This window comes from Pongo abelii, chromosome 5, assembly GCF_028885655.2.
Source record: "Pongo abelii isolate AG06213 chromosome 5, NHGRI_mPonAbe1-v2.0_pri, whole genome shotgun sequence".
NCBI lineage: Eukaryota > Metazoa > Chordata > Mammalia > Primates > Hominidae > Pongo > Pongo abelii.
Genome location: NC_071990.2, coordinates 29541494 through 29557512, shown reverse-complemented (window position 1 = coordinate 29557512; position 16019 = coordinate 29541494). Strand labels below are relative to the sequence as shown.

At 46.9% G+C, this 16019-nt stretch overlaps 1 protein-coding gene across 7 annotated transcripts in view; it reads left to right on the top strand.

Annotated features, from left to right (window-relative positions):
• The window catches only part of GABBR1 (gamma-aminobutyric acid type B receptor subunit 1), a 45447-nt gene that overhangs the window by 19740 nt on the left and 9688 nt on the right, over positions 1–16019 (top strand). For 4 of the 7 annotated variants that reach the window (XM_024247871.3, XM_024247870.3, XM_063724651.1 and 1 more), the window contains 11 exons: positions 613–676; positions 2239–2316; positions 3861–4011; positions 4507–4639; positions 6009–6125; positions 6222–6329; positions 6701–6794; positions 7480–7607; positions 8188–8316; positions 8541–8684; positions 9468–10948. In XM_024247871.3, the coding sequence (XP_024103639.1) occupies positions 613–676; positions 2239–2316; positions 3861–4011; positions 4507–4639; positions 6009–6125; positions 6222–6329; positions 6701–6794; positions 7480–7607; positions 8188–8316; positions 8541–8684; positions 9468–9641 (1320 nt within the window). In that variant the 3' untranslated portion in view covers positions 9642–10948. 7 annotated transcript variants of the gene reach the window in all.

The following is a 16019-nucleotide window of genomic DNA, read 5'->3' as shown; positions in this document are numbered from 1 at the left end:
TCATACTCCCCTGTCTTACCAATCTCGAGAGAGACTCCCAAGAGGCACCTTCTACAAACATGCATTCTCTGTTTTTCTCAGTTACTTCTTTGCAATAATCAGTCTCCGACCAGAGAAGTAGGGATCTTCAAATTAGAAGAACCCATCAAAGCCTAGAGGAAAAAAAATGATGTATTCCATTTTTTTAAACTCCTCCCCTCGTTTCTTTTCAAACTAGTCCAAATATTCATGAGTCAGATGAGAACTGTAGGATTTTGAAAGACAAAACAGTCTGAAAGGTCATCTTCTTATTCCTTTTAAAATGAAAAGATTAGTTTCCAGAGAGATTTGCTGACTTGCTTAGGCCACACAACCAGAAGCCTGCTGGTGTTCTGTCTGGGGATTTTTTCCCATTCAAATCTCATGAGTGAAGCTCCTTCTCCAAAGAATAATGTTTCTAAAATCTAGGGTATGGGCATCTGGGGTATGTCCTATATGCAGGCAAATGCCATAAATAGCATTCATTCAGAGGCTCAATTACATCAAAAACAGAAGGATTTAAAGAGTCCCTGATGTTCTCTTTCACTCCTGCTTTTGTCTCCTTTGCCTTCCTCCACATGTTCCTTCCCTCAGGGCCATGTGGTGTTTGATGCCAGCGGCTCTCGGATGGCATGGACGCTTATCGAGCAGCTTCAGGGTGAGTACAGGGGCAGGAGGGGACTGGACATGGGGGCTAGGCTGGGGCTGGGCTGGGATGCCACCTGGGAAAGAATGCCAGAGACATCACAAGATTGCCCTGGCACCTCCCCAGTTCTGCCCTTCTCTTTTAACTCTGTTCATCAAGCTTGTAAATAATAATAATAATAAGCTTAGCTACAAGAAGATTGATGTCTTTGAGTTGCACTGGTTTTGCCCTTGAAAAGAGGTGTGCAGGCTGGGTGTGGTGGCTCACCCCTGTAATCCCAGCACTTTTGGGGGGCCAAGGCAGGCAGATCATGAGGTCAGGAGTTTGAGACCAGCCTGACCAACATGGTGAAACGCTGTCTCTACCAAAAATACAAAAAAAAAAAAAAAAAAAAAAATTAGCTGGGTGTGGTGGCAGGCGCCTGTAGTCCCAGCTACTAGGGAGGCTGAGGCAGGAGAATCACTTGAACCCAGGAGGCAGAGGTTGCAGTGAGCCGAGATCACGCCACTGCACTCCAGCCTGGGTGATAGAGTGAGACTCTGTCTCAAAGAAAAAAGAAAAGAAAAGAAAAGAAAAGAGGCATGCAAATTAAAAACAGCTACTCTCTTTCCCAGTGGCTTCCATTAATTTCAGGAATTTCCCTTTGAGTGGCTTGGATTGAGAGGTTGATGACCTGTCAGTTAGACTCAAGAAAGCTGAATCTAGGAGAACCGCTATTTTTTTTTAAGGGAATCTGCCAAATTTCCTTGCTGTGTAAAGCTTCAATGTGTATAGCTTGGCTTCTGTAGATTGTATTTTCTTGAAACTTAGCACACAGGTATTTGCAGAACTTCCAGGAGTTAATTTTTCTGCTCCACTCGGCTCTCAGTCTTTTACGGCATGGCCAAGAGAGCTATTTCTTGGCCTCCTGTGAAAAGTTTCTTTCTTCCTTTCTCCCCACCTCCACATCCTCTCAGCTCCTCTTTGTATCCAGGACAAGAGGAAATGGACTTCAGCCATGGTGAAAGGAGTGTGAGTTGGCTTTTGAAGGAAAAGTTATGGTAACGGAAACAGTTCTAGAACAGAAATCTTAGAAATGACCAAATTTTACTCAATGGCGCTTTAAGAGGCAGATAAAACTTATCCAAGGAATTAAAACTCAAGCCAACGGAAGAGAATGTTCTAAAATTAAAATGAAAGCCACTGGGAAAATAGAGCCTGCCCATCATGAGAGGAAGAATAAGCAGAAATATGTGTAAAGCTTTAGAAGCCAAAATCAAAGTGAGAGACATCTCGCCGAGAGAGGTGTGAGGAATGGAATAGGTGGCAGACATGTTGTGGAGCCTCCTCACTGAAGACTTTTAAACATAGATATTCTTATTTATTTGAGTTGCCTTGGGAACCACCTTATATTGCTTTTAAGTCATGTTGCTGATTCAAGCGACTCGTAGGTCCTTCCAAGCATCCTTTAGGGCCTCAGGTGAAAATAAAATCAGATACAACCATGCAAAGCTCTAGGGAAGTGGGAAGTTGAAAATGCCTAGGATCAGCTCTTTGGCTCCCTGTGGTCACTCCTTTTATTGTCGTCTGCCCAGGTGGCAGCTACAAGAAGATTGGCTACTATGACAGCACCAAGGATGATCTTTCCTGGTCCAAAACAGATAAGTGGATTGGTGAGTGGATCTTGTTTGTATTTTCCTTCAGCCCCTCTGGACAATCAAGGCAAAAAGTCATGCCTTTGAGTGAGGATGGAATGGTGGAGACTGTTAGGTTGGAATGTGGCTGGCAGCTGGGCCAGGAGAAAGGGTTAAGTGAGAGTGAATACAACCCCTAAGGCGTGGGTAGGGGAGACTGGTGTATTTGGAGAGGGAATAGGCGGTGGTTAGTACTATTTTTAATAGTACATTGCTTGGGTAACTGGGGATTAGAGGCAGGGGGTGGGCAGAGGGCGGGAAATGGAAACTCCATTTGGGTTTCCCAGATGTCCTGGTGTCTTGATATATTTGAACCAGCTACTTCAAGCCCAGAGCTGTCTCTTTATCTGTCTCTGTCAGGAAAACGGTTGCTTAAACTATGGAGGAGGAGGGAAAACCTCATGTAATTGTCATCTGCCAAAATGTGCTATTTGTTTTTATATGTATTTTTAAAATTTTTCCTATTTTTATGTAATTTAGAGGTAGACGTGCAGTTGTGTTACATGAATATATTGCATAGTGGTGAAGTCCAGGCATTTAGTGCGCCTGTCACCCGAATAGTGTACCTTGTACCTAATAGGTAGTATTACATCCCTCAAAATATACTTTTTAAAGAGAGAAAGTAAGCAGTTATTCTTTGTGTACTTGGCCTAAATGATAGGACATAGGAGAGAAACTGAAGATGGACAAAAGGAAGGACCTACTGATAAAAGAAAGGCTCCTTGAGAATGAAGGGGAGGCCCAGCCATTGAAGATGGCTGCCATCTGCCCTGCCCAGCAGAAATCTAGTCATTCCCAGCACTGCTGGAGTTTTGCCCTTTTTTTTTTTTTTTACCATTTGAATTTAGGACAGTGTTCTGGATTGCTATAAATGCTGCATGGCCTAAATTATTCTTTTAAAAAAAAACTAAGCAAATTGAAATTAGTTTTTTTTTGGTGAACTCTGACAAATTTGAACTTCCCCCTAATAATAACTGGAAAACATATTTGGGACTATCACCCTGCCAGGATTAAAATTTCAGATTTGCTTTCCTTCTTTTTTTGTTTGTCTTAAGATTAGGTGTCCACACTAGATACTTCAAGGCCTTTTTAGCTTTATGATTCCATAATTGTCATTTGAAACTTTGATTTGGGTTATGAGAGACCTTATAACATTTTTTAATTATCCCCTTCTTTCTCCTCCCATTTTCCTTTGCTGTAAGAAAGACAGAAAAACTTAAAGAACAAACAAAAACAAAGACTACAACTTTGGTGACATGCCTCAGCATTTCCCAACCTATGGATAGACCGTTCACTCCATCTTCTCATCTCATTTCTGGTTGCTTCCTAATGGCCCCAGTGGCACTGAGCATTCTGCCTGCAATAACCTCTGTTCAGTGCAATTAGGGCCTCGTGTCCCCAGCCGATGACTGAACGTCCATCAGCAATCTAGTTCTTTGCCCTTTTCTCTTATCCCGTCTTCATTCCTTTGTCCTCCTTCCCTTCTCTTTTCCCTTCCCCTCTTCCTCCCCTGTGCCATGCAGGAGGGTCTCCTCCAGCTGACCAGACCCTGGTCATCAAGACATTCCGCTTCCTGTCACAGAAACTCTTTATCTCCGTCTCGGTTCTCTCCAGCCTGGGCATTGTCCTAGCTGTTGTCTGTCTGTCCTTTAACATCTACAACTCACATGTCCGGTAAGTTTCTCTTCTGACATTTTCCTTGTCTGCCTCTCTGAGATACTGATCATGTTCCTGGAACGGATGAGAATGAAACCTGTGTAACTCCCATGGCCATGTATCATGGAGTTTTTCATTCTGACTTGTTGAGAATGAAAACAGGGAAACCAGATATAACCCCCACTCCTACTCCAAAGTAGCTAACTGGAAGAAGAAAGAAAAGAAGAGAAAAAAACAACCTTTGGGGCCAGGTCTCACAGTCTTGGACTCTACATAAATAGCCCGTATTCTAGTGGGGGCCTGTGCTTGGGAAGCCCTCTGCAACTCCATCTTCAGCCCCATGACTGCATTGCTTTGCCTCTCAAGGCTCCACTGTCTTCTCCAATCCTGTCTTCCTTTAGCCCCTGGCCCTGAAATTAGAGTCATGCCATTGCATGGTATTTGGAGAGCTCAGCCTCCCTGGAGAAGAGGGGTAATTCTCTCTCACTCTCACGCTCTCCACCTCTGCCCTAGTTATATCCAGAACTCACAGCCCAACCTGAACAACCTGACTGCTGTGGGCTGCTCACTGGCTTTAGCTGCTGTCTTCCCCCTGGGGCTGGATGGTTACCACATTGGGAGGAACCAGTTCCCTTTCGTCTGCCAGGTGAGGAGGTGGTGGGCAAATTCCTTACAGGATGTGGTTCTCCCACCTGTCTCTGGAGTGCCTTCCATGATTTATGGTTCTCTGCCCTTCCTCCTCAGCTTTCCCTGACTCTTGTCCCTGTTCTTTCCTTCTAGCATCACCCCTCTGGTCTCTGTTTGGCTCTGTCCCTTCTTTCTGTGCCTGCAGGCCATTTTCATTCTGTAGTTTACTTGTCAGTTCCAAGGTTGCCATGGCAGGCCTTGCAGAGAAGAGGAGGGAGCCACTGAAGGCAAAGGAAAGGGATCTGCTCAAAGGTCTCCTGAACAATGGTGGCTTGTCTGTGGTATGGGGGTTGAGAATCAGAACTGTGGACTTTTCTTGGAAGCCTTTGTTGGGTTTGGAAGGATAGAAACAGAGATCGAAACACAGCAGAGAGTTGGGGGGAAGGGACCACTGCCACACAGGGAGGAGGGGCTCTGGGACTGTTGGTACATGGAAGGTTCTAGCGCTGTGGGGAGAGGCCAGCTTCAACAGTGATAGTTGAGTGGTTCTCTGTTCCGCTGGTGGAAACACCCACTCTTTCTCCTGATCTGCCTGCCTGTCCTTGCTCTCTCTTTTTCCTCTGCTCTGTGCTGTCCTGATCATACATCTGTGCACATGGCATTTCCATGCACATGCACATGCAGTTCATCAGGAATCCTCTGTTCCCAGTGAGGCCAGAGTGCAGCTGGAGAAGCAGACAATTAGCTGTAGTGCAGTAGGAGAGGTTCCAGAGTAGGGATCTGCACAAAGTGCTTTGGGGGCAAAGAAGGGAACACAGCTCACTGCTGACGTGATTGGGTGGACCTCACTGAAGAGGTGGCATTTGAATACTGAAGGACAAATAGGATTTTATCAGCTAGAGAAATAGAGGAAGGCTACTTCAGGGGCATAGGGAGCATCGTATGGCTAGAAAATACATGAAAGAGAGTAGATGAAGAGAAAGTGAGTAGTTCAGCATGGCTGGAGCGTGGGGTAGGTGTGGGGCTGGGAGATGAGCCTAGCTGGACAGGTGGATGGGAGCATGTTGTGAAGGGTCTGTGTCACATCCAGAAGTGTTCAGGCTATAACTTATAGATACTGGGGAGTGGTTGGAGGTTTTTGGCCACCAAAGCCAGGAGGTTTTAGCAAGATCACCCTGGTGGTGTGGAAGTAGAGGGTGGATGGGAGGAATTGTTCAAGGTGGGGAGACTGCCCTCCCCCTGCCGTTCCCCGTCCTGTTCACATTTTCCCATCCTCCCTGTGTCACCATGTGCTCCCTGCCCACACTCCCTTAGGGTTCTGCCCATCCTTACTGCAGTCCCGGCTACTACCCTACCCTGTTCTGCCTGTGCCCTCTCTTCTTTTCTAGGCCCGCCTCTGGCTCCTGGGCCTGGGCTTTAGTCTGGGCTATGGTTCCATGTTCACCAAGATTTGGTGGGTCCACACGGTCTTCACAAAGAAGGAAGAAAAGAAGGAGTGGAGGAAGGTGAGCTGCTGCCCAATCCTCAGCCCACAGATCCTTGGCTCCTGGGGCACAGAGCATTTTCCCTGACGTGCCTATTCTCCTCACATATTTATCCAGACTCTGGAACCCTGGAAGCTGTATGCCACAGTGGGCCTGCTGGTGGGCATGGATGTCCTCACTCTCGCCATCTGGCAGATCGTGGACCCTTTGCACCGGACCATTGAGGTACCGCTGGAGAGGAGGTGCTATGGTCAGGAGAATGAGCAGGGCTCAGTGGGTACTTGGAGAGAGTGCCTTCGTCATATTGGAAGCTCTTCCTTTCCTTCCTAGAAGAAGCCCCTCATAGGCCTCCAGATTCAGCTGAAGAAAGGAAGGGGTGGGGATCTGGGAAGGGTGTGTAGAACTTCCAGGCATCAGGGAAAGTGGGGAACAAGCACCTCCAAGGGTTCAGGAAAACATTCTTAGGCCTAGAATGAGATTTGGCATCAGCATTCAGGGTCTCATAGGAAAACGGTTGGAAGCCATAGACTGAGAAGCGTTGAGGAGAGGAGGGGAGGCTGGCAACCATCTTTCTTGTGACCTTGTTTCTCCCCTAGACATTTGCCAAGGAGGAACCAAAGGAAGATATTGACGTCTCTATTCTGCCCCAGCTGGAGCATTGCAGCTCCAGGAAGATGAATACGTGGCTTGGTGTGTGGGATGTGGGCAAAGGAGGGCAGGGATGCACAAAGGCAGGAGGGAAGGCAGGGGCAGAGGGCTTGGAGGGAGAGGGGTCTTTGGAAGAGGAGGTAGAGAGTTTGTCAACCCAGTTTGAACACCCTACTCTTTGTTATTGCGCTAATCTTTTCTGAGAATAGGGGAGAGTTGCTCTTTTGCTATGAGGAGCTTAGGGCCCAAAGCACAGATGAAGAACTTGTGTTCAGCAGAGGAACAAGTGGGGGTAACCCCACCTCCAGACTCGACATTATCTGTTAGATCCCCCTTGGCCTTATTAACATTGTTTGATTCATGGTCACAAATTGCAAACCTACCCTCTGCCTGGAAAGCCACCTTCCCACCTGTAGGGTAAGGGTGAGGCATGTGTGGCCCAGACTGGCCTATTTCTAGATATTCAACAAGCCCTTGCCTGACTGACAGCAGCTTGCCACCATTGCTTTCCTGTGTGAATCCCAGGAAAAAGTGATGTGGTCTGGGCAAGTTGGGTGGACATAGGGGATAGGGGACACAGGGTGAGGTTTGCTAGGTCAGAGGGGTTGGATTGGAGAGGAGAGCCCCCTTTCCATTGCAGAGTAGGTGAAGGACAGAGAGGGGATGGGGATTGAGTGAGGAGCATTGTGGTCCTTGTTGCTCAAGTGACTCTCTCCTGCCATCCTAGGCATTTTCTATGGTTACAAGGGGCTGCTGCTGCTGCTGGGAATCTTCCTTGCTTATGAGACCAAGAGTGTGTCCACTGAGAAGATCAATGATCACCGGGCTGTGGGCATGGCTATCTACAATGTGGCAGTGAGCACTGACCCCATGGCATTGACCCTGTAGGCTGACCGCTGCAGCCCAGATATGGCGGACTAGGAAGAATCAATGCTAGATCTGGGATCCGTTCCTTAGAAGTCTTAAAAAGTTTGTTAATTCTTCAGGTTTATAAAGCACTTTACAGTTTACAAAGCTCACTACAGACATTGTATCATTAATCTTGCAACTACCCAATGAAGTAGATATTAGTATCCCTACTTTATAGGTGAGGAAACAGAAACACAGAGAAGTTAAATTGCTTGTCTGTGGTTAATGGGCTGGACTCTATTGATATTTCCTGCCAGGGACTGACTCTGGAGGACCCGGAATGTGTGCATAGAGATCCTGGGAGTTCCTGCCTTGAGGGGAGGGGTTAACCAAGAGTGAAAACTGGTTTGGGACAGTTTGAGATTTTTCTCAATCTGTATTTGAGGATGATCCTGAATTTGGATCCTTTTCAAAGGGAAAGTTCACCAGGAAACCGTCTGCATAGACTCCCTCCCATGGGAAGTAAACTCTGGATCTTGTCTGCGCCTGCAGACCTGAGACTCCCTCAATGTGTCTTTCCCTCTAGGTCCTGTGTCTCATCACTGCTCCTGTCACCATGATTCTGTCCAGCCAGCAGGATGCAGCCTTTGCCTTTGCCTCTCTTGCCATAGTTTTCTCCTCCTATATCACTCTTGTTGTGCTCTTTGTGCCCAAGGTGAGGATCTGGCTTTTCTCCCACCCTCTTTGTTCCCATGTTCCCTCCATCCCTCCTTCCTATATTACTGAGTTCCTCTGCCCTTCCGTTCACCCTCCTCTCACTCCTCCCCTTGTTTTGGGCCCAACTCTCTTATCAGCATTCCTTCCACCTCCAACCTTCCATCAGCCAATCACTAGTGCAGTCCTTGCTGGGCCACCCCACGCCCAAACATTTGCCCCCAGATGCGCAGGCTGATCACCCGAGGGGAATGGCAGTCGGAGGCGCAGGACACCATGAAGACAGGGTCATCGACCAACAACAACGAGGAGGAGAAGTCCCGGCTGTTGGAGAAGGAGAACCGCGAACTGGAAAAGATCATTGCTGAGGTGCGGGGGTGGGTGTCAGGGTAGGGTGTTGGAGTGGCGGGGTCCTGGAGGCTTGCGTCTTAGCTTGGGTTGTCTGAAGCCAAGCCTGAGATACAGGTCAAATGTTCTTAGTTCATGGAGGGAGGGTCCTAGGAGACAACCTGTAAGGAGTGAATGGAGCAGCATAGGGGAGGGGAAAGGGCTGAGCAAGATTCTATCTCAGGCAAAATCCAGTGTTGGCCTGGCAGGTGGAGGGGCTCTGGAGTGGGAGCTATGTGGTTGACTCAGCCTCCTCAAGGCAAGGGGATGGCTGTTCACTGTAGGTGACAACTGGAGAGAGGCAGCTGTGAGCCTCTAGTAGTCAACACTCACAGCAGCTGGGTGTCGCATGCAGCCCCAGCATAAAGGACCTGGGCAGGCGTTCACTGTGCCCCAGGCTGTCATTAGGGGCTGGTGCAATGCCAAAGAGAGGGATGTTCCAAGTGGGTTGACACATCTCTGATTTGTTGGAAGCTCTGTGCACTGACTTTTCTCTCCTTCCCCACTTTTTCCATTTGTTTTTAAATTCTCTCTTATTTCCCTGATCACATTTTTTTCTATTGGTATCCCCGTTATGTTCTCTGGCTTTTCTTGTTCTGTTTTGATTTCTCCTTTTAATTTATTCTGTCCACTTACCCTATGTCCTCCCCCTACGTTTTTCTGTGCCCTTCCTCTCTTTCCCTGTGCCCTTCCTCTCTTTCCCTCCTCCCCACCCCTTCATCACCTCCTTTTCTCCTACTATCCCAATTGTGCTTCTTCCTCCAGAAAGAGGAGCGTGTCTCTGAACTGCGCCATCAACTCCAGTCTCGGCAGCAGCTCCGCTCCCGGCGCCACCCACCAACACCCCCAGACCCCTCTGGGGGCCTGCCCAGGGGACCTCCTGAGCCCCCCGACCGGCTTAGCTGTGATGGGAGTCGAGTGCATTTGCTTTATAAGTGAGGGTAGGGTGAGGGAGGACAGGCCAGTAGGGGGAGGGAAAGGGAGAGGGGAAGGGCAGGGGACTCAGGAAGCAGGGGGTCCCCATCCCCAGCTGGGAAGAACATGCTATCCGATCTCATCTCTTGTAAATACATGTTCCCCTGTGAGTTCTGGGCTGATTTGGGTCTCTCATACCTCTGGGAAACGGACCTTTTTCTCTCTTACTGCTTCATGTAATTTTGTATCACCTCTTCACAATTTAGTTCGTACCTGGCTTGAAGCTGCTCACTGCTCACACGCTGCCTCCTCAGCAGCCTCACTGCATCTTTCTCTTCCCATGCAACACCCTCTTCTAGTTACCACGGCAACCCCTGCAGCTCCTCTGCCTTTGTGCTCTGTTCCTGTCCAGCAGGGGTCTCCCCACAAGTGCTCTTTCCACCCCAAAGGGGCCTCTCCTTTTCTCCACTGTCATAATCTCTTTCCATCTTACTTGCCCTTCCATACTTTCTCACATTTGGCTCCCCCTGAATTTTGCTTCCTTTGGGGGCTCATTCTTTTCGCCAAGGCTCACAGCTCCTTGCCTCTGCTCTGTGCACTCACGCTCAGCACACATGCATCCTCCCCTCTCCTGCGTGTGCCCACTGAACATGCTCATGTGTACACGCGCTTTTCCCGTGTGCTTTCTTCATGTTCAGTCACATGTGCTCTCGGGCGCCCTGCGTTCACAGCTACGTGTGCCCCTCTCATGGTCATGGGTCTGCCCTTGAGCGTGTTTGGGTAGGCATGTGCAATTTGTCTAGCATGCTGAGTCATGTCTTTCCTATTTGCACACGTCCATGTTTATCCATGTACTTTCCCTGTGTACCCTCCATGTACCTTGTGTACCTTCTTCCCTTAAATCATGATATTCTTCTGACAGAGCCATATGTACCCTACCCTGCACATTGTTATGCACTTTTCCCCAATTCATGTTTGGTGGGGCCATCCACACCCTCTCCTCGTCACAGAATCTCCATTTCTGCTCAGACTCCCCCCATCTCCATTGCATTCATGTACCACCCTCAGTCTACACTCACAATCATCTTCTCCCAAGACTGCTCCCTTTTGTTTTGTGTTTTTTTGAGGGGAATTAAGGAAAAATAAGTGGAGGCAGGTTTGGAGAGCTGCTTCCAGTGGATAGTTGATGAGAATCCTGACCAAAGGAAGGCACCCTTGACTGTTGGGATAGACAGATGGACCTATGGGGCGGGAGGTGGTATCCCTTTCACACTGTGGTGTCTCTTGGGGAAGGATCTCCCCGAATCTCAATAAACCAGTGAACAGTGTGACTCGGCACCCTGCAGTCTTCCTGTGAACAGAATGGGCTTCAATCTAAGAAGGGAGGCTCAGAGGACTCCAAGTTCATGAAAAGGCATTGAAGCGGAGGGTGAAAAGAGGTGTTTTATTGATCCATTGAGGGCTTAGCAGAAAGAAGCAGGACATGATTAAGTCTGAGATTAGTGAGTGAGGACACTACTGGTTAAAAGTGTGGGCGGAATCAGACTGCCAGGGTATCAGATCCAACCACATGCAAACATTTTCTTAGTCTCTCATTTATGAAAATGAGAGTAACAGTAATACATTCCTCCATAGGTTGGGTACAAAGACTATATAAATTGTGCATTCAGGTGCCTAGGATGGCCCTTGGGCCATGATATATGTTGCGTGAATGTTAGCCTCTGTCCCTGCTGTTGACTGAGTTCCTTGACAGTAGTGGGCATGTATTGGGAACCTGGAGCAAGTGCCTAAGCATCCCCTCTAGGGACGCTCCTTCCCAGGAACTAAGAAGAGTAAAAGAATGATGACTGCTAGAAGGTAATGGATGAGATGGCTGCTGAGTGCTTCCAACCTTAAACATCTTTGTTTAGGAACTCTGAGCATCTTGGAAATAATTTGCTATCAAAATGAAAAAAAATCTTGAACGGACAAGGGCAAAAACACTTGCCTGAGACTTTAAACATTTTTTGTGTCATCTTGGAGAGTGCTTTTTTGAAGCTCAACTTTTCTTTTACTTTGGCACTGATTTTTAAAGTGATTCTCAGATTTTTCTAAGAGAGCTGCAAGGGTTGGATGGGCCCTGTCATTCATTGACCTGTTAAGAGCCAGTTTCTGAACTTCCACTAAAGCATGGGCTGGTTGAATCTTAGACCAGTACTTGAAAAACTTTCCACTGTGATTATCCACCTTGGACCAGTTGGACTTAATTTGAGTCTCTCTTCTTCCCACAGTGAAATATCCTCTAGGAAAAGAGAAGTCTATGGAGTAGATAAGCCTGCAGTGTGGAAAATGAATAGTTGGCATCAGAACAGCAGCAGGAGGCTGGGCGTGGTGGCTCACGCCTGTAATCCCAGCACTTTGGGAGGCTGAGGTGGGTGGATCACGGGTCAGGAGTTCAAGACCAGCCTGGCCAAGATGGCGAAACCCTGTCTATACTAAAAATACAAAAATTAGCTGGGCGTGGTGGTGGGTACCTGTAATCTCAGCTACTCGGGAGGCTGAGGCAGATAATTGCTTGAACCCAGGAGACGGAGGTTGCAGTGAGTTTGTACCACTGCACTCCAGCCTGGGCGACAGAGTGAGACTGTCTCAAAAAAAAAAAAAAGGAAAGAAAAAAAAAAAAAGGGAACAACAGCAGCAGGAGCTATAGAACAGCCCTGGGTAGAACCTAAAAGACCCAAATTATCATCTCAAACTTGCATTGCACTTAAGTGGGCTGTAAATTAGAAACAAAGGGTGAAAAGTTCCACTGTGGCCAAAGGTGAGCCAGACACTCTGCTAGCAGGAGTCCGGGAGTCGAGAGCCAAACAGTGGGACTAGCAGAGTGCCCAGTGCAAAGGGGTGGGAAGGAGTGAGATTGAGGATATTAAAAAGGTACTTAGAAGAGAACTTGTGAGATTTTTACTGGCCAAATTTAAAACATGACTGAGCACTATTTTTCATACAGGCCTCTTACTAATAAGAAAAACAATTTTGAGATAACTACTTGTTTGAGTTCACAGTTAATGTTCCTGATGATTAAGATCAGTTGCAAATGTTCATCTGTCAATGCTTATCTACAATGAGACTTCATGTATTCATTTCTGAAAGTGTCTTTTCAAGGTGAAAGGTGCTATTGATTAGCACTAATACTAATTATTAGTACATTAATTACGTATAATTATAATGAGATATATGTATATACACACACACACATATACATATACACACACACACAATGATATATAATTAATATATAATTGTACCCCAAGGGGCGCAAAGGAGATGTGTTGCCAGGTGGAGAGGTCACCACTTGGCAGTTCTGGGAGGACTTGCTCCCTGGGCACTGTGAGGCAGGCTTTGCCTTTCAGCCCTGCCTTTGGGTAGGGTTCAAATCACTTTGTAACTTTGGAATGTCCTAGAATGTAGACTGCCTGCAGGCTTCCATGTCCCCTGCTTTTCCCTGACTTAGCTTGTTTCCTCCCTGCCCTCCTGTTCGTTGTCTACCAGTAGAGAGCACTTTGTGCGCACTTGGCTGCTACATTAGTTAGGTGATCTTCAACAAGTGTTGATGGTGAGTTGCTGTGACAGGTGCTTTTTTCGGCACTGAGGCAAAATGGTGAGTAAGATGGCTTTCAAGGGTTGTACCTTCTCGATGTGGGAAGATGACCAGTGAGCAGAAAAATAAACGAGATCACTTAAGAGAGCAACCAGGAGTGTTGGGCATCTCACAGCCATTAGCTCTGTTGTGAAGGACAAATCTAAAAGCAAGGGGACTGTGTGTTCATTTTCTGGGGTCACAAAACTACTAAGGAGCAAAGCCAGCATTCAAACTGCATATATTATTATCTATTGCCACAAAACCTGTTACCCTAAATGGCTTCAGACAACAATAATCATTTGTTATCTATCATGGTTTTTGTGGGCTAGAAATTCAGATAGGGTACAGTGGGGAAGGTTCACCCTGCTCCACAGCATCTGGAAGATCTGAAGTCTGAGGGTTGTTGTTGTCCAAAAGGTCCTTCACTCAGCGTCTAAAGGGGGTGTTGGCTGTCAGCTGAGACCCCTACACATGACCTTTCCATGTGGCCTGCTATTCCTCATGACCTAATGACAGTTCCGAAGGCAAGTGGAGGCAGTTGTAGAGAGCCAGCCAGGTTTAAGCTGTATTTTTTTTTTTTTTCCTGACAAAGCCTTGAAAGTCCCGTAGCATCACTTCTGAGATATCCCACTGGTCCAAGCAGTCACAAGGCCATGCCTGGGTTCAGGAGAGGAAACACTTCACCTGTTGGTGGGATGAGCGTAAGTCACACTGTAAAGAGAACATGTGGAATGGGACAAATGTGTGTTGCAGGCTTCTTTGGTAAAAGCAGTCTGCTGCATCTGGTCTGCCTGCTGCAAAGCCAGTGTTCACTTCACCTTACCACGTTCTTTGTCCGCCCTCTGAGCTGAGCACCCTAGCCTTGTATATTTGCTGTCATACAGCCTCTTACCAGGCCCTGGATTCCTCTGGATGCTTTGGGGCCAGCTGTGATCTCACCCCAGCAGAAAATGGGAAGTGTTGAAGATGGTCCTGCCAATGGCTCCTCCCACAGTCCTTGGTAGTTTTAGGACACTCTGGATAGGCAATATTTTGTTTATCCACTCAGGCTTTTGAAGCAGATAATTCTGTGACTTTGCCCTTGAGGGAAGCTATCACTTGACATGAAGCTTACCATAAATAAGGTAGGCTTCATGTTAAGGGAGGCTGTCACTTGAAGGCAGGCGGAAAGGTGCTATTCATTAGCCACCTTATGGTGGGTTCATGTCAAGTGACAGCTTCCCTCAAATGGGATGCTACTCAAAATACTTAACCAGTATGGCATCCACTTACATGGCTCCCTGGAGTGTGGAAGGACATGCTGGAGACTCTCCTGGAAGGTGAGTTCAGCACCAGCAGCAGCTGTGGTAGGGACACGTACTGAGGCCTGTGTGGGCTGGACACTGGGACTGATGCAGCAAAGCTAGGGAGACAGATGCAGAAGCAACATCATGTGGCCTGCAGAGTGCATTCCCCAGGTGTGTGTAGGGAGTGTAGGAAAGAAAATCCTTTTCCTCTGCCTGTCTTAGGTTCTCCAGCTGCAGCTGTGTAAATTAGAGTGGCATAAAACAGATTAATGAGAGAAAAACAAATAGAAGTTTATTAACATTTGCTTAATGCATGTACATATGGGAGTACCCAGTGGTGAACAATGCAAAGGGGTGGTTAGAATTTGGGCTCATGGCTGGGCGTGGTGGCTCACGCCTGTAATGCCAGCACTTTGGGAGGCTGAAGCTGGGGGATCACTTGAGGTCAAGAGTTTGATACCAGCCTGGGCAACATGGTGAAACCCTGTCTCCACTAAAAATACAAAAATTAGCTGGGTGTGGTGGCAGGCACCTGTAATTCCAGCTACTCGGTAGGGTGAGGCAGGAGAATTGCTTGAACCTGGGAGGTGGAGGTTGTAGTGAGCAGAGATTGTGCCATTGCACTCCATCCTGGGTGACAGAGCGAGACTCTGACTCAAAAAAAAAAAAAAAAGAATTTGGAGTTCATACAGTTGCCCCTTGAACAACTTGGGGCTTAGGGTTGCTGACCCCACACACAAACGAAAATCTGCACATAACTGTTGACTCTCTCCAGACTTAGCTACTAATAGCTTACTGTTGACTGAAAGCCTTACTAGTAGTGTAAACTGTTGATCAACACATATTTTGTATGCTATACATCTTATATATGTATTCTTACAATAAAGTAAGCTAGAGAAAAGGAAATGTTATCAAGAAAATCATAAGGAAAATACATGTAGGGTACTATACTGTATTTATTGATACCTTAAGTTTACATCATTTACATGATGAATCGTCGGAAATGGCAGCAACCCCAGCAACAGACCTTGATCTATGGTGTATATGAAGCAATTCAACTTTTTATAGAGTCATGACTTTGCTTCTTGGGAGAACTTCCAGCATCACTATTGGCACTTCATATGGGTCCTATGGTGTTATTTAAGGTTCACAGTTTTGCTCTAGACATGATGAAATATATGCAAGAATCTTGAGGGATCACTCTTTACTGCTATACACAATTTACTGGATAGATGAACTGCTCATGCAGAAATGATTAGTGTCACTTGGCATTTTAGGCAGATACTTGCAACAATTGAGCTCGTCACAATAGTAAGAGGAGGTGGCTATCAAATTACAGTAGAACAGTATACACTACAGTTAATTTTATGTCATTATGATTTAATTCTGCATCTTTTGTTAAGCTTTCTCTTGACTTTGAGTGGCTTATGTGTGGTCTGTAAGTGTGTGCATAAGTTTTGATAAATTTTATTTATTTTTTGAGACATGGTCTCACTC